General features: G+C 35.3%; 1 protein-coding gene across 5 annotated transcripts in view; it reads left to right on the top strand.

The window, feature by feature from the left end:
• LOC136826864 (B-cell linker protein-like) overlaps positions 1-20,083 on the top strand; it is an 850,768-nt gene that overhangs the window by 603,260 nt on the left and 227,425 nt on the right. For all 5 annotated transcript variants that reach the window (XM_067084364.1, XM_067084365.1, XM_067084367.1 and 2 more), the window contains one exon: positions 14,781-15,109. In XM_067084364.1, the coding sequence (XP_066940465.1) occupies positions 14,781-15,109 (329 nt within the window). The remainder of the gene's footprint in view (positions 1-14,780; positions 15,110-20,083) is intronic.

Below are 20,083 nucleotides of genomic sequence, written 5' to 3' on the forward strand. Positions count from 1 at the left end.
TAGAGGGTTAGAAACACGTTTAGTGGAACATAGAGGGTTTTTCATTACATTCTCAAAATAGTGCAATAGTTACACACGCATTCAATAACGATCATAGACCGGACTGGAATAGAGCCAACATCATTCACAAAAGTAGCAACATCAACATAAGAAGATTCAACGAGGGCGCCGCCATAAATATAGGAGAATCATTTATTCAAACAAGTCGTTCGTTAACGAGGACCCGTGTAGTTAACACCATCATGTAATCAAAACATTTATTAAAGGTTTTAATGTTAGGACAGGCCCTACTTTCCTTCGTCTGATGCTGCCGTTATCGCCGACATCACCCTGACACCTTATAACAGCCGGGATACTGAGGATGTCACCGCTAACAATGAATTTCATGCAGAACAACAACAACGGGTGAGGAGATCAAGAAGAATAGCCACGCGGAATATAGGAAGAGGAGAAGCAATCACCTAGTTGGATAGTTGACTGTCCTGCTTGTCGCCTCGTCCGTTGGAAAACACATCGTTGAGGTCGTCCACTGGTTCCACACTTGAAACCGGAGCTAACATATTTACTTATTATGTCAATAATTTTTAGTTCGACTGAAGATGAACCCAGGACAGGGTTCTAAAAGCTTTTGCAACCTTTTGTAACTTTTTATAAAATTAACAAGAATACCATTGAATATTACTGTGGACCTGATATACAGCATATCCCCCCTCGATCTAGAGAAGAAAGACTGTACTATTATTATTATTATTATTATTATTATTATTATTATTATTATTATTATTATTATTTAATCTTATTTAATCTTATTAATCTTAATATTAACATTTGAAAATTAGTACTGTAAATCATTATTTTATCGTAAAAAAATGTATATTTAATCACACAAATCATATGAAAATACAGTAATTAGTGAATATTGCTCTATGAAAAAATCCGTGAATTACCGAATTTTCTGTGAATAATTTAGAGATAAGTTCCACAGAAAAATCCGCGAATCGGTGAAGCCGTGAATCTTGAACTGCGAATAAGCGGGGGCCGCCTGTGCACTATTTGAAACCATGTTCAAAAAATCAAGTCCTGAGGTGATCTGATAGTCAGAATTAGAAAAAAAACAAAAACATTGAAATAGAAGATTAGACAGCTTAAACAAAAAGTTGATAAATCACAACCTTTATACAAAGCAAATTGTTGAGTTTAATAAAGGTTTGAAACTTGCAACCCTAGACACAAATATAAAGAACGACTATGGGGCCATGTACTCAGTGTCAGTTGAGCACCTGCCAGCTTATCTTTCCTAGGAATGATGCCCATCACTTTCTTCTAACCCCCCCCCCATGATGAAGCATGAAAAAAATTGCTACACGGCAATGAAGACTGAGTATTCCTTGATAAGCTTAAACAAACTTACCGGGAAGACAATGACAACCCCTCCAATTTCAGGCAATGCAATGCCAACTTGAGTTATAGCAAGGATTGACTGGTGCAAACAACTGGCACAAAATTAAACAGTGAAAAGTGCATTTTTGTCAATATCATCTAATACCTTTTCTATATACACACACACACATATATATATATATATATGAACTGATTATGTAGAATTTCATGTTTGAAACATAACAGAAAATCTGCTAGTTGTTTGTACGTCTTTGTGATTAGAGAGTAACAAATAGGCATACTGCTGAGTCGTCGTACGCCATATGATCGTTGGGGTTTGGCGTGGGTAATTCAAATGAGTGCCATATATTGAAGACCCTTATTGGTTCCTTTCGATTATAAGAGACCAATCAGCTGAGGTCTATGACCTAAGCAAGTTCAATTTGAAAAGTAAAGATTAGTAGGGGTTTAGCGGTCGACGGGCTAACAAGCGTGTCTGATAGACAGTGATGGCTCTTGTCACCTCAGAGTACCTTCCGACTATAATTGCATAACTAAGTAGCGTAATATTAGCAACAGGGTCCTGTGTAACTATTAAGGAAAATACATGTGTTAATTGTATCTTACGCATTTTAAATGTACTGGTAGAACCTTTACATAACTGAGAATCAGGTCATATATATATATATATATATATATATATATATATATATATATATATATATATATATATATATATATATATATATATATATATATATATAGAACAACAACAAGCAGGAGTCCAAAGAAGACGGCAGTCAACAAAACAGTTGCATATTTATTAAGAAACGTTTCGTGTTACTTAAACACATCATCAGTCTGTAAAATTGAAAAATACACATTAATTCTCTAATTTAAAATAAAAGCTAAATTAAAAACGGCAGTTACATTCTTTAAAATTACAACATACATAAAAAGTAAAAGAAAGGAGATTTTTCTAAGTCTACCTGATCAATAGAAGGGGAAAGACGAAGTGGGACCACAAGCTCAGGCATGCCCAGAGTATACTTAGGCCAAGGCAGAGGAGAAGAAGACACGTTGGAGTTTAAAAGAGGTGCATGCCGTTTAATAAACAAAGACTCAAGGGTCGTTAAGTAAGCTGATTGTTTGGTAGTTCCCAGGATGGAAAAATGTTTTTTTATCTATATTAACCTTGCATTTAACGGCATGATTTCTAATACTAGAAAATTCGGGATTAGTTATTCGTGAGCCAGTTCTGTAGCTCAGACCTAAGTGGCTATAATAACGGACCTGCAACATTCTCTTTGATGAGCCAACATAACTACCAAGACATCTTGGGCATTCAAATTTGTAAATAATATTGGACTTCATAAAGGTCTGTAGCTTGTCCTTATAATTAAAAAAGCCGCCAATCTTTAGTGGATTCATAGGTATTAAATTGAGTTTTAGGAATCCAAACTCTTTTTCAATGATTTGTTTGACTTTGGATCTAAGAAAGTCAGAGTGCGTAAATGGTATCGTAGCGTACATAGTCAATTTAGGAACATTACATTTCACAATAGAATCAGAAAAGTTACGTGCTACAATCTTGTTAACTATGTTATAAAAAAGTCTTTGTGGATATGAATTTTTGGTAAATGAATAAACAAGACTATCTACATAAAGTTAATTCAATACTTTCTGATAATACAAAATTTTTACTGATTGGAGAACCTAGCTTCTTAGAAATCTACAGAAGGGAAGATAAGATTAATAGATTCTTTAGAAAGTTTAAGAAAGATAACATCTTAAATGAAGAAACCTTCCAAAAATTGTTTGTTACAGGGTCATCGTTTGGCATTTTGTATGGGCTCCCTAAGATCCATAAGGATGGCATACCTATCAGACCAATTATGTCTCCGTATAATAGCCCTTCCTATAATATCTCTAAGTACTTAGTTCACTTATTAAATGATTTCTCAGTATCCCAGTTTGCGCTAAAAAATGGCTTTGACTTCCAACAACAAACAGTACATCAGGATGGTGATTTATATATGGCCAGTTTAGACGTTGAGTCGTTATTCACAATTGTGCCAGTCTCCGAAACTATTGAGATTATTCTGGACAAAGTTTTTTATGAGAGTGGTGTTATCTTTCACGGTTTTAATAGACAACTTTTAAGTCTCTCTTGGAACTTGCAGTGCAAGAATTCTGCTTTTTATTTTTGCAGTACAACAACAAACAACTTTACTTGCAGGTCGAGGGAGTTGCTATGGGGTCCCCATTGGGCCCTCTCTTCAAAATTTTTTATGGCACATTTAGAAGAAGAGTTTTTAAACAACTGTCCCGAATCCTTTAAACCCGTTTACTATATATGTGGATGATACTTTTGCCCTATTTAAACATTCGTGGCAATGTCAATCTTTTCTAGATTACGTTAACTCTAGACATCCCAACATTAGATTTACTATTGAGCAGGAGACTGAGAATACACTAGCTTTTTTTAGACGTAAAAATCACCTGCTTTGACCATAATTTTAGTACATCAGTTTTTAGAAAGAGTACTTATACAGGCCTTGGAGGTAACTTTTATAGTTCGTGTTTCTTTTCTTTTAAAATTAATGCCATAACGACTCTAGTTTTTAGAGCCCTCCGTTATACATCTAGCTGGGCAAATTTCCACTCCGAAATTGAATTTTTACTGGAATATTTTACCAAAAATTCATATCCACAAAGACTTTTTTATAACATAGTTAACAAGATTGTAGCACGTAACTTTTCTGATTCTATTGTGAAATGTAATGTTCCTAAATTGACTATGTACGCTACGATACCATTTACGCACTCTGACTTTCTTAGATCCAAAGTCAAACAAATCATTGAAAAAAAAAGAGTTTGGATTTCTAAAACTCAATTTAATACCTATGAATCCACTAAAGATTGGCGGCCTTTTTAATTATAAGGACAAGCTACAGACCTTTATGAAGTCCAATATTATTTACAAATTTGAATGCCCAAGATGTCTTGATAGTTATGTTGGCTCATCAAAGAGAATGTTGCAGGTCCGTTATTATAGCCACTTAGGTCTGAGCTACAGAACTGGCTCACGAATAACTAATCCCGAATTTTCTGGTATTAGAAATCATGCCGTTAAATGCAAGGTTAATATAGATAAAAAACATTTTTCCATCATGGGAACTACCAAACAATCAGCATACGTAGTTAAAAGTAAACATACACAAAACATGAAAAAAACTTAAAATAGAAAATCTGTTGAAATTAAACAATTACACTTAAATACCTTTACACATTAAAGAACCAATAAAAGAAAACTTAAAATGCACTCAATAAAAACTGAACTTAATAAAAAGGAACTTAAAAATAAACTTAAAAGGAAGAGCAGAAGGCGCACCTCTCAGGATGAAAGAGGAAAACACACTAAAAGAAAACGGCATAAAAACAGGAGGAGGAGGAGGCGGACAAATGTAGACAAACAATCGCATCATGCTATGAACAGGGGAACAGCCGATGATTGGCAATTTAACGTTGGAACAATTCTTTTGATGTTAAGACTTTCCAAGAGAAGCAGTTCTCCGGGTTCCTTAGCTTGGCCAATTATTCTGAAGCTGTTGTATTTTACTGGTGTCTTGCAACTTCTAGCGTGGGATCCTATATTTGAAAGTTCGGGATTAGACAATCTGCAACCCGTACGATAACTCACGCCCATGTGAGAATCGGCCCTGACTTTGAGGAGACGCCGAGTCGAACCAACGTAATTCCCGGAACTACATCCGGGGCACTTGTACTCATATACGACGCCCGACGTCATCAAGGGACAGAGCCGATCCTTGAAGGGAAACAAAGAACCAATGGTTTTAGGATTTTTGGTATTAATTTAATGTTAAGAGCACCAGTATGTCTTAATCGAATAATTTTAGAAAACTCCTTAGCAAAATTTTGATTGTTAGGTTAAAAAAATAAAACAGAACTATAAAAACTTGCTTGTCATTATAGTAAAATTAATACCAAAAAAATTAAAGTACATTTTAAAAATCAATCATTTAGGCATTAGAATGGTGCAAGTTTTTCTTTATTTTCAGTGTGTTTTTGTCTTTCTGTTCATCTTGAAAGGTGATGCTGATTGATTTTTAAACCAACTTCTAATATTAATTTTACTATTGAAAAGGCTAAGACAGTAAGTTGGCTTTCCTTGATGTTTTAACTCTTCCTTTTAAGTTTATTTTTAAGTTCCTTTTTATTAAGTTCAGTTTTTATTGAGTTCATTTTAAGTTTTCTTTTATTGGTTCTTTAATGTGTAAATGTATGTAAGTGTGATTGTTTAATTTCAACAGATTTTCTGTTTTAAGTTTTTTTTCATGTTTTGTGTATGTTTACTTTTAACTACGTATGCTGAATGTCCCTTTTTAATTTATAACTGTAGACGATGTCCTGATGATGTGACCATGGGTCAAGAAACGCGTAGACAAATAAATGTATGTATATTCTGGATCTGTATGTGTTCCTGCGCCCTTCTCCTGCCTGCTATATTGCCCTCCGATGTGTGGATTATATATATATATATATATATATATATATATATATATATATATATATATATATATATATATATATATATATATATATATATCTTGTAATTTCTTGTAATTTCACAATGGTCCCGTGGATGAAGTGTATAATAAGTCCTCACGTGAAAATGAAAGGAATTGGTACCAAGACTTTCGACTTTTATTCCAAAGTCATCTTCAGGGTACTGAACAGAGTTAAGAGAATAACATATACTTTTGCGCAATCATGTAACGGATGAACAATGGAATGCTATTAATGACAATGTGTACAAAGCAGTGCGATCGGTAGCAGTGGAACATCAAACTAACTTAAACAGGAAACTGGACCATTTATTTCGAGATAGTGTATTGACAACGAAAAGTAACCCGGACTTATACGTAAACCTCTCTTCATATGAACTCAGTGAGAACGAAAAACTTGTTTTAGGATTTGGTATGAATTTTTGCTATGCTAAGAACAAAGTTGACATTTTTTCAGTAGCTAAAGGTTTCATAAACTTAGATAAAACCAAAAATGAAAAAGTAAACCCTGACAATATTTTGATTGCGAAGGGATGTGTATACGCCGCATGTAATTCGAAATTAAAACATACTGTACCTCTGAGATTTCAGATGGCACTTGAAAGCCTACGAGCTAATAAAGATATTCATATCACTAAGGCTGACCAGTCAAACTGCATTGCTATTTTGCATTGCTAAGTAAGAATTCGTATATCGAAAAGGCCAATCAACTGTTATCCGATGAAGATACTTATGAGGAACTGTTGAGAGATCCCACCGATAAGGTTAATAAGCATTATAATAGTACTGTTAAATCCTTGTTAAAGTCCCATCATGAACTAGCCAAAAAATTATCTGCCGTTAATGCCACTCTTCCTTATATGTATGGCACAGTAAAGATTCATAAAGAAGGTCAACCAATCAGGCCCATTATCAGTTCGATAGGCTCAGCCCCTTATCATCTGTCAAAATGGTTAGACTCTTTGTTAAATCCGCTTATAGGAAGCGTATCAAAGGCACATATTAAAAATACGAAAGATCTTATCACAAAGTTGAAAGGTAAAGATACAAATTGTAGGTTGATTAGTTTTGATGTCATTTCACTGTTCACAAAAGTGTCCATTGATGATTTGCTACAGTTTCTACAAGAAAAAATAAACGATATTGCTATTCCTATTCCCCATCATGTTTTTATTAAGTTGATAAAGTTGTGCATCGTTGATAATACTTTCATGTTTAATGGTTCTTTTTATAGACAGATTTTTGGTTTGGCAATGGGAAGTTGTTTATCTGCAACCCTCTCAAATATATACATGGAATTTTATGAAATCAGATACTTACCAAATGTCATTACGTTCACTTTGACATGGTACAGATACGTCAACGACATAATATGCCGGTGGCCTTTGGATCGTGACCCCTACGAGTTTTTAGAAATTTTGAATGGCCTGGTTCCATCCATAAAGTTCAAATTGGAAGCAGAACAAAATAAAACCATACCATTTCTTGACAAAGTCGTTATGAGAACCGACAACGGATTTAAATTCAAACTATACCGGAAACCAACAGCAGTGAATGCTTTCATTAACAACTTTTCCAGCCATCACCCCAAGATAAAACGTCCAGTCTTCTCTGGGATGTTTTTAAGAGCATACAGAATTTGTGATCCTGAAGTTTTAGCAGAGGGAAATTCAGAACATCTATGCAATTGCAGAAGAATTATGTTACCCGTCGAATTTTATCGATGGTTGTCTCCAAAGTGCCAAGAAAACATTTTATAGTCATGAAAGGTCAAGTAATTATGACATTGAAAATATGTTAGTTTTGCCATACCGATTTGAATTTTTATCGATTGTTACGTAGCCTGAAATGTCTGAAAATAAATGTTGTTTTTAGTAATACTTCGTCTATCAAGAATTTGTTGTTTTGTAACAAACCAGAAATGCCAGCAGGAGGGGTGTACAAAATTGATTGCTCAACTTGTAATTTACCTTATATTGGACAATCTGGTAAGGCACTAAGTAAGAGAGTCACACAGCATAAATATAATATAATGTACGGGTTGCAACCAGCTCAAGCGCCATTTTTTGTCACGTAAGAGACTTTGAACACCCAATAGATTGGAATTCAGCTACAGTTGTTTTTAAGAGTTCCTCGTTGCATGACAGATTGTTGGTCGAAGGATGCCTCATTAGTTCTTTTAGTAATATGAATTTGAGCGAGGGTCTTTTTAAGATGGACGAATTGTTAAAAAGCTTTACTCTTAAGGATGCAAGAGCAAAACAAGCTGTTAGATTTCTTACAAACAGATAGTTTTGTACTGGTATTTGTAGTAATTACATATTTCCACTAAGTATGTTTTTTGTTTTTTGAAGAATGTTGTTTACATACTTAAATAGCTTGTTGACGTATTTTAATTGTTATCTGTGACCCATATTGCTTTCTTGTATATGTTATTCTCTTAACTCTGTTCAGTACCCTGAAGATGACTTTGGAATAAAAGTTGAAAGTCTTGGTACCAATTCCTTTTATTTTCACGTGAGGACTTATTATATATTATATATATATATATATATATATATATATATATCTATATCTATATATATATATATATATATATATATATATATATATATATATATATATATATATATATATATATATATATATATATATATATATATATATATATATATATATATATACACACACATACAGTCAGTCCCGGTTTACGAAGGGGTTCCGTTCCTACACTGTGTCGTAAGCTGAAAATCGTCGTAAGTCAAAAATCGTCGAAAATCATAAAAAATCGTAAGAAAACCTTGCTTTTAATGCATTGGGTGTATTGAAAATAATGTAAATGCATTTTTATTGAGTTTTTCATCAAAAAACCTCCAAATTTTGCTTATTCTGCTGTTTTGTAGCCATATTTCTTCTGTCGGATCGACGTTGTAAGCGTCGTAACCCTGGAACATGCTTTGTAAACCAGGAAATAATTTCTGATGAATATATTTGAAAAGCATCATAAACTCAGAACGTCATAAGCCAGACCTGTCAAAACCTAGGGACTGCCTATATATATTATATATATATATATATATATATATATATATATATATATATATATTAATATATATATATTATATATATATATATATATATATATATATATATATATATATATATATATATATATATATATATATATATATATATATATATATATATATATATATATATATATATATATATATATATATATATATATATATATATATATATATATATATATAATATATATATATATATATATATATATATATATATATATATATATATAATATAATGTATGTATGCATTTATAACCTTATTATCAAGTACTCTCCCATATTTTCATGCTGAAAAGTCAACTGCTTATGTGCATTTTTGCCTGCCACTTCTTGCAGCTCAGTGCCATATCTTTCAACACCACAAACACCTCACCTTAGTAAGAGTGTGGAATATTCACATATTCCATTGTAAAAACAGTAATAACCATTTCTTTTCTTGAGTAATCTCTTGAATATCTGGATTAATAGAGCTAAGGGCCTGCTGGATAAGGACGAAATCCAGAAAAGAGCAAGTAAAAAAAAATTATGGGTGTTCAAGGGTATACGGAGTTACCCTTGAACACCCATAGATATTTTTACTCTTTCTCACCTTACCTTGCCAATACCACACAACCGTAAACACTATTTATGCCGATAAACAACGACCATCACACTTTAAACTGAAAAATTGATGCAGAAAGCAAGTATCTACCTTATTTTTCCAGATTTGTAACAATATAAACTATATAAATACACTTAAGAAAAACCCCTCTTTTTCTCTCATATGCAACATGCAGTACTGTAGGCTAAACAGTGATTTTCATTGTACCCAAACTGTAAAACACATCGACTGTACAGAAAAAAAAGATTAAGCCTTTTTTCCTTGTATGTAACACGGTATGATAGTTTACACTAAAAATTATAATTTGCCCCAAATTACATCGAACGGAAAAAAGTAAACTCCTTTTTCTCCTGTACACAACATACAGTACAGTAGGCTACACAGTATTTTTCATTTGCGCCAAACAGAAGGTACATTGTGCTGTACACAAATAAAAAGCAAACTTTTTTCCTCTATGTAACATATGATAGTTTACAGTTTTTATAATTTTCCCCAAAATACATCGTGCGCAAAAAAGTAAACCATTTTTACTCTCGTATGTAACACACAATATGATGAGTCTACACAAACAATTTTTATCATTTTCCCAAAATACATTGTACACAAAAAAAATTTAACAATACTGTATAAAATACTTTTCACTCTGTCACTTACCTTTGCGCACTGCCCCTGGTGCTTACGATGGCTGGACGTTTTAAACATTTGTGAGGAAGTTTAAAACCCCACCTCATCCTTCTCCACCAGCTCGACTGTGTTGTCAAGACCGGCATCTACTAATTGTGTCGCCTGCAACTCATGGAAAACATTAAGTGGTGAAGTGGTTGGAAGAGGTTAAAGAAGCCCTACATATTGACAAAGGCAGCAGAATACTTATTGAGCTGTGGTTCCAAGTTGAAGGACCAAGTTACCAAAGAAGTGGATGGCGAAAGGCTTGGGTGTGTGGGGTTTAGAATCTGAAGAATCTGTCGAGGGTACTTTGACAATACAAATGACAATTCTCCTTGGCAATGATAACCTTTTGATGCTCATGCAATTGAGCAACCATGTCCAAGGCCTTGAGGAAGCTGATTGGGTCCATATTTGGGTTCTCCAACGTCTTGATAACTGTACTGAGGGCCATACACATACTACTCTTGTACCAAGGCTGTCATAGAACGACCTTGCCATCATTGTCGTCGTCGTCTTCAGTCGCCTCTTCTTCACTAGCAACTGCTGCAGGTATCTCACTGTCGTAGAGAAGTTGGTAGCCAGGGTCACCACGGTTTACATCCAGCCACTCCCATAGGGAACATTGTCACCTCCAGTTGTAAGTGTGGCACAGAAGTTGTCGATTTCAAACCCCGGGAAGTCATCCAGGCAAAGCTGGAGGCCTCTATGGTGATGTCCTTTTAAGCATCGGCGAAGTTGTATATGACAGACTTCAGCAAATACTTGCAAAGATTCTTCAGTATCTGGTCCCCCCCCCGTGTATTCAAACCTTCAAACCTCCTCCTCCTCCTCCTCCTCCTCCTCCTCCTCCTCCTCCTCCTCCTCCTCCTCCTCCTCCTCCTCCTCCTCCTCCTCCTCCTCCTCCTCCTCCTCCTCGAATAGTACCATCGCCTCCTCCAGGAACTTCCTCCAGTATAGCTGTTTCGTTGAAACAGTAACACCTTGGTCCATTGGCTGAATGAGTACAGTTATATTAAGAAGCAAATACATGACCCAAATACCTTTGTCACCAGCCAATTGGGTTGTGTTAGGATGTGCAGGCGCATTGTCCATGAGAAGCAAATTCTTCACCCAATGTCTAGCAATGCCAAGCTCTGATGACGAATAATCTCTCACAAAAATGTAGCCCTCTGTTAACAAAACCACATCAAGGTCGACTCCTCAACTTCCTCATAATGGCCTTTTACCATTACCTTGCAGGTTTGACTCCTGGGCATCTTTTTACCGAATCCCGTTGCATATTTCTTCAGCTTGTCCTGGGAAGTCTTGATATCATGCAAGGTTAACAGGGCAATGACGTACTCCTTCATTATACATGACTTGGATGAACCTTGCTTCATCATCCCAACAAGATGTAGTTTCTGTTGAAGGGTCAACACCTTCCCCATCCTCTTAAGAAAAGGTGGGGCCATACACATAATACCAAGCACCACACATAACATAGGCAGAACCTGCAACGCTGCAGGCACTGGCATGAAAGCCACATGCTCAGGAAATAGTATCACGAAGCAATCACTTGCGAACAGTTCAAACAAGCGGCTGATTGAGCACAGAGAAGGAAAGCGGTCTTTGTTACCGAGTGCACTGATACTTTCCGTATGTAGCCAATTAGCATACGCTATGTTCATGACACTATGTCTATCAGCCATTAAAAATTTTAAAAATTACAATGACGTATATGTTTCTGACAATAATGAGAAAGTTTACAAAACTCACAAGTGCTTGTCCACCCCGCACCTTCTACCATACTCTTAAACTGATGACGTATCCAAATCAGCGAATCGAAAGCAATAAAAGATTTGTGTTTCATGACTTTTGAGTGAATTCATGTAGGGCAGTATCACATGTCACTTTTTTTTTTCTTTGCTTGATTTACTATACTACAATATTTCATTACAAGTTTAGTTGAATCTTGAGTATGATTAGCACACATAACATAAGAAGAGAATATTTTATCACTGTTGATATTTCATCTCTGATTACTGTAAAAATATTTAAAATTTGAATTTGTAGATGCTTACGACACTTTTTGGTATTTATAACTTAAGTCTTTTTGTCACCAATGAAAACAAGGGAGTGTGTGTGTATGTATGTACCATATGCACACGATTGCATTTATCCTTTGGGTTATAGAAATTAAAAAATGAGAAAATATAGTAAAAATATAAATGAGAATAGAATAAAATATAAATAAAAAAGTGAAAGAGTGTGTGTTACTCTATAGGCTTCAGTATAAGTGATACCTCAGTTGTTGCTCTCTCTCTCTCTCTCTCTCTCTCTCTCTCTCTCTCTCTCTCTCTCTCTCTCTCTCTCTCTCTCTCTCTCTCTCGTACCTCTTCCCTTTTTTTTTTTGCCTTGTTACAATACAGTACTCTACATATCCTTTAATAAATTATGGAAAACAATACTGTAAACTATAAAAATACAAAACAAAACAAGCTCCAGCAATTCACATCCACCAAGCCATCTTCATCCATCTAACACTGCATCCCCTTCCAAGCCAGGGAAACTGCTCCCCTACTCCACCCACCTTCCAAAACAACCCCTTCTCTGGGTGAGTTCCTTTGTACAGCCGTATTGTCCGTCCTCTCCCATGGCGCCCAGCCATCTGACCCACCCTGCACCTTGGAAACTTCACCAGGCCTCCCCCACCCCCAAAATACCCTTTCCCAGTGTGTTTATGAGTGTAAGCAGTGTTACCAGCATTTTTATGAACCTGTACAGCATTGCCAGCCATTGGAGAGTGGTTTTTTCAATTTTTTTGAAATTTATACATCTTATATCTTTGGGCCTTGGTTCCCTATCCAGGTATTTCGGATATTAGGCTATCGAGTTCCAGGTAATGAAGATCTAGATAATTGAGGGATTACTTGATTCAGGCTAAGACAGGGTTATGGTTATCCCCAGTGTTGTGACCTAGTGTCATATCAGCACCCCAAACAGTATCATGAATGTGATACTGTGGAATAGTCACGTTTTCATTTTGCACTGTAAAAAACAGCAAATATCAATAATATGTTGACATGGCTGTAAAATATTCGTGGTGGTATATAGGCACAGACCACTTTGCATTCATATTAATTTTCTTTGTCCTTTTTTGAGGGGAAGCTCTGTAAGCTCAGAGCTTTGCTACCAAATCTTGCCTTAATTTGTAAGTTCAGCAGCCAATCACAGAGCACCTTTGCAGTCACTTCCTATTTGCCGGTTACATCATCTGTCACCCAGTCTGAGTTACCTGTTGGTCCTACACCTGTAACTACGTTTCCCTATGGGCATCCCATTGTAAAAGTATACTTAACTTAACCTTTACAAGCTAAAAGCAAAAAATGTCAAAAGAAGCAAGTTCAAATATACCCAAAAGAGCTCTCATTGTACAGTATGGGGCACTTCTTTTTGCAAGATTTTCTTCCTAGATCATAACCCTGCCTTAGTTTGAACCGTGGGCCAGATGAGGTTCTTGTTGCACCCAAGGAGCTTAGGAATATCTACTTTTTGTGCAGTTTTCAACCCTCTTTTTCAATTTAAATTTTCCATGGCACAGCAGTACTAAATTAATCTGAGTTACAGCAACAATAAATTTATCAGTTATCTTCCCATCTTCTGAAGGGGCCTAATGCGTGTGAAGATTAGTCTGATGCAACTGATGGTCATCCCAGGAGATACTACCTAGATACGTACAGATACTGTATCAAATTTTTAGACGGTCATGATTGAACTCATTGCTAATGATTATGGATAACTTGAATATGTCTCCTCTCATGACCACATCAAGTACTGCAATTTGTTGCAAATAAACAAATGATGCAGTAGAGCCATTAACATTACTTTCTTTGCAACATGATATCAATCTGTCTCCAGAATAGTATCTTGAATGCCATGTAACCTACATAGAAGTTTCCAGAAAGACACTGAGTAGGAGATGTAAGCATACTCGGTATAGGATAGAATGCGTGATAGGGGCTCAATTTGAAATGAGAAATGACAAGCTGCTGAGGGGATGTTTGACAGTTTTTTTTTTACTTTAGCATAATCAAAGCTTCTTTCACTTTGATAATGAAAAATTAAGAAAATTGTCATTGTGTGTAACCCACTAGATTAATATTTAATTTTCAGCCACACATAGTTTGGAGTCATTTCCACATGCAGACCACTCTATTGGTAGATAGAGGGAGGTTTGTTAAAGATTTCAAACCACTTAGAGAAAATCTCTTCTGCAACAAAAGATTTTAATTAACTTGGTGAATGCAAAGGAAAGAGGTCTTTGTCCAAGTGACATTTCATATTCTCACATTTTCAAAATTTGTGCATAAAAAAGACAGCTGCAAAATGATAGTTTATGGTAAATAATATTGAAAATTTTGTAAATACCCTTGTCCATTGTATAGTTTGAAACAGTGTTCGGATTTTTTTCAGATTCTGTAGTTGAAGGCCTGTATTTAACTTCCATATCAGAAGCAGGCACCCGGAATTTTCCAAATTCTTCCAAGCCCCAGGTACCAAATAAACCCATGTGCTATCCCCGTAAACCATGTGTGGCTCCTGAGAAGCGCCCACAAATGCCTCTTCCTGCGGCTACTGGAAACCAGGCACCACTGCTACCACCAAGACCAGGTACAAAGCTGAGTTCACCACCAGAAATTTGCAAGAGAGGATTAGCGCCTGTCCCAAATTCTGGAGAAAGCCAGCGACATATTCCTGCAACTCCAAATACTGCCAAACCTGTCGGGAATGCTCTTTTAAAGGTAGTTTAGATAGTAACTATTGATAATAAATTATATATTGCCCATACTCTGATTGAGACCTGCGTCTTAGTAATATAGTTATAACAGTTTGTTGTTCAAGAATGACTGGTTAATTGATGCATTGTTAGTTTTCAGATATCTAAGAAACTACTTTAGAGTAAGGTCCTGAAAAATTTAAGAAAAGATATGCCAAATTCAATACATACCATGTTGAATAGCTTCATTCAGCCTGAACTGATGTGCAATGTATTGGGATCTTTGTTTTTTGTTACTGAATCGATGAAACATTTAGCATCCACCGCTGGATCTTGATTGCCAGGGTCATACCTTTACATACAGCATTTTTTTCACTGCTAATTGCCCTATCCCTATGAAATTATTCTCCCATTAGTCTTCTGACTTTATCATTGAAGCTGTTTTTCGCCTCTTCACTATTTAATTATCCTAATGTAAATCTTTCTCTAGATACTTTCATGGGAAAATTCTTGACATTTTGTAACCTCATGTTTCTGGGTCACTTATTAAACTTACAATCATGCTAATACTAGTATTTGACCATTTTGCTCCTGAGTCATCTGATCAAAAGATCATGTTAAGCCTCTCCTGTTGAGACTCCGTGGCTTTCATAAGTCCACTGGGAAGTCTAATTTTTTTTGCTCCAGTGTGGATTTTTCTCCATGCTAGAGAAAATCTTAGTTTCCTCGATACTTGTTAGAAAAATCCTGACCCTTTAACACAAAAGTTGTTAAGCTCTTGCACTCCAACTCTCTCCACCATTTTCTTTCCTGGTAAATGCTTAGGTTGCTCTCCTTTGAGAAGAACACATATACTTAGGTCTCAGTACTTAATTGACTTTTCTTTTTTTTTTTAAAATCGGTGATTGCAGTATGCTGGATTCTGCCACCATGCTTCTATTTGATCCACTGAAGTCCTGTATCAACTTGACTCACAAACTGAAAAGTTCTTGCTCTCATGGAAGATTAAAGGTATCTTTTTATTATGTTTTCCAAAATTATTCCAGAAAATAGTAAATAATTGATTTTGGCATTTTTTTTATTATATGCGTAATTTGCAATTCATGTAACAAACTTTTGTCTGTAAGCATTCACTGCTTCATCCTTCTCCAAAGAAAGAATATTCCTCTGACTTCTTGAAATACCATCATGGAGCTTGACAGCTGCAACCTCAGATTTGTAATTAGTATTGTTTCTACAAATTAGGATCTACATGAGATTTATTACATTACTGATGCCTGGCAGTCATTGTAAGACTTCATAAAGTTGGCGGTTCCTTGTGACAGTCAACCAAAATTTGATGTGAGTCCTCTTGTCTGTAAGCTTTAATGTGTATAGTCGTAATATGGAGGAATGGGATGGAGAGGAGGCGACTGAAAATTAGTATAATTAAGTTAATGGTTACTGGAAAGGAGGCGAAGGAAAATTTTGTAGATAAGACAGGCCTGTTGATTCTGAGGCACGGAGGGGATCTCTGTAGCATTACCTAAACCTGATGGGCAGTTAGCATACACTGGACAGCAATTTCATGAAAAATAATTAATAGCCTATCCTAACCATTCTTGTGTCAATATCATCCAATTCAGTATATTAATTTGCATATCACTCAGTCTCAGAGATATATCAGTACAATAAATTGTTTCTGAAATATGTAAAATGCAATACTGCACAGGATATCCTAACAAAAATGTAGCTGATTGCAGTTGTTCTACCAGATTATGCTTACAAGATATGTGAATTACACAAAACTCACACAGTATAAAAAATAAAAAACCATAAACATCTATGTTTCAGTTTTGGCATAAATTTCGAAACACTACACACTTACTGTGGCCCCCCCACCTCGCCAATGCCTTCTCTGGTACAGTATTTGTATTGATATTTATTTAAGCAGTATTGTATCGCACCTAACAGTCATTTAGTGCTACATTCATATATTTTTCAGTTTGTGTACATGTTCATGTTTATACGTACAGTGTATGCATGTAATACATTAAACTATGCACTTACTGCACATTTGCTTGCTTTTCTCTGTCAAAAAAATCATTATTTTCCTCTCTCTCTCTCTCTCTCTCTCTCTCTCTCTCTCTCTCTCTCTCTCTCTCTCTCTCTCTCTCTCTCTCTCTCTCTCTCTCTCTCTCATATAAATTTTTAAAGAATAACTTACAGAGAGACACAGAGGAACAAATGCACACCAAGTGCGTAGTTTACCTCAGTGCAATATATACGTGTACATAGACACTCGCACATATGCACAGACAGAAATATATTTATATAACACTGTATTAGAAGCAGATGCAGAGTAGGGAGACAGGGGTAGGTGTGAGAAATGCTAACCTTTCTCAGAATGCCATGCCCTGCCCTGACCTAACCTAACTTAAGGTGCCTAGCCCTGACCTGGCAGGTGGCAGCTTTGCCCCCCCCCCAAGTATCACTTAATATCCCTGTCTCCTTACTGTGCATACTATCCATGCATTACTGTATTAAGTACATTACTGTACTGCATTACATAAATGTCAATACAAATACTAAAACAGAGGGAAATAGAAAGAGCTTTTGTGGGGGATGGCATATTAATTGTGTAGTTTTACCTAGATGCAGTGCACACGTGTACATAAACACACACAGTCTAGGCTTACACATCGAGTTTATAACAATAACAGAATCACTTACGTAACTGTAGATAATTAAACTTGCTGAAAACTTGATTGTACTCGTAATACATAAATCGCCGATAAATTCATTTTTATTTTGCCAACAATTTTGCTTCATGTTTTCATTATTTTTGCACATTGAAGCTCTCATAAATCCATAATCACCACCGGAGTTATCCATCGGAGGTGAGGGAGATGGAGGGGGTTGAGAAGGGGAAGACTTCTGAGTTGTGGAGTAGCTTAATTTACACACACACACACACACACACACATAGTAGAATCAGATGGTTATCAGTCAGGGCCTACAGCAGAAAAAACTGTCCTTGGAAATGCAAAAAGTAAACAAATTAGGCATTTCCTTAAAGAGACGTGAAAATTCCTTCTGGCTTGCACGCAATTTACATTTTTTCTATTTATATATACTAGCTGACCAACCTGCCACTGCCTGGGAAAACTCTGAAGGACTCTGAAAAACTTTCGTACATCTCTGAAATGTTTTGTTGTGCTTTAAATATACATGATAAATATGAATACATATATAAGTATGTATGTATGTATATATATATATATATATATATATATATATATATATATATATATATATATTATATATATATATATATATATATATATATATATATATATATATATATATATATATATATATATATATACTCATATATATCTCTCTGGGCACTTGTCTGATTAAAATGGAGAAGAGGAGAGAGAAAGATAGAGAGAGAGAATGACTGACCTGCAGTGGCAAATGTTCTTTACCCCAGTACCAGTGCAGAAGACCACACTGACGTTCCTCAGAGTGCAGCAGTTATCGTTTCCTAATTTAATCCCTGTTTGCATTGTATACATTTACCTTCCATAAAAGTAGATTCTCCAAATGCCTTTCAGAGATTTCCAAATGTAATGATCTATATTTTGCTATAACGAATCCTGAAGGCAGAAATGAAGAAGGAACTAACCATTCATTGTGAGTAATTTTTTAATGAGGTGATGGGTCTGTCATAGGAGTATTTGGTCTTCTAATATGCATGTGCGGATGGTGATGGATTTGTTTTGTCTTGGCGCTGAATCAGTTCTTGATCTCCAGAGTTGTGTCCATAACTATGAAGGTTTTTTGTGGATTAAGTACTTAGATATGGTGATGGTAATACCATAGGGTAGTTAAGAGTTTGTATTTTTTTGGCAGAGTATGATTAAGATACATTTGGCTTAAGATGAACACTGAAAAAATGTGGTAATTTTGGCGCGAGTAATTTTTTAATGAGTGGGTAGGTCTGTCACAGAAGCAATTGGTCTGTTATTATTTTCTTCTGTGGCGAGGATTGTAAGGGCTGACTGGTGTGGTGGTAGAAGTTATATTTTGAATTACATTAATTTATGACTGAATGAAAGTAATTCTGATCCAGAAAAACACATCTGCTTAATTTTTTGGATGAACTAAACTGATATAGGGTTTACAGCGGGAGGAGTTTAATGACATCACCAACAGAAAAGGTGGTGGTTTTCCGGCCAGGCTATGGTGACCCATAAAGTTACTGAAGAAAAGGTGAACAGCATTGGTAAAAATGAAAATTTCATTTGTTTTGTCTGTGTTTGTATGTCTGTCATGGGGTAGGGGTTTGATTTGAGATATAACCTTTCTGGGGTGACATAGGGGCTGCATGCAAAATTTTGTCTGGGTCAGTCAAATGGTTTGGATTTCTATAGTGGACAAACATACAAGCATTCACTTATTTTATATATGTATATGTATATATATATATATATATATATATATATATATATATATATATATATATATATATATATATATATGTGTGTTTATATACATATATGTAAATATATATATATATATATATATATATATATATATATATATATATATATATATATATATATATATTATATATATATATCTTATATGTAAAAGTGAATGTTTGTTTGTATGTTTGGACTATAGAAACCGAACCGTTTGACCAATCTAGACAAAAGTTGGTCTGCCATCAATTGACCCAACTTAGATAATAGGGCAGGTTTCAAAACCGTACCCCCTATCCCTCCTCCCCATCCCCCCCCCTCCCCTCCCTCCCCTCCCCTCTTCCCTATGTAACTTATGAGGTAAATAAATGCTACTGGTTTATCAAACCTCATTTCATGTACTCAAGACCAGAGAAATATATTAATAAAGATGCTTTTCATTAATACCTGGATAAAAGGGAGAATGACCACAATAATACCTGGAAAAAAGGGACAGACAGCACAGTAATACCTAGTTAAAGGGGACAGAC

This window comes from Macrobrachium rosenbergii, chromosome 41 (genome assembly GCF_040412425.1).
Source record: "Macrobrachium rosenbergii isolate ZJJX-2024 chromosome 41, ASM4041242v1, whole genome shotgun sequence".
Classification (NCBI taxonomy): Eukaryota; Metazoa; Arthropoda; class Malacostraca; order Decapoda; family Palaemonidae; genus Macrobrachium; species Macrobrachium rosenbergii.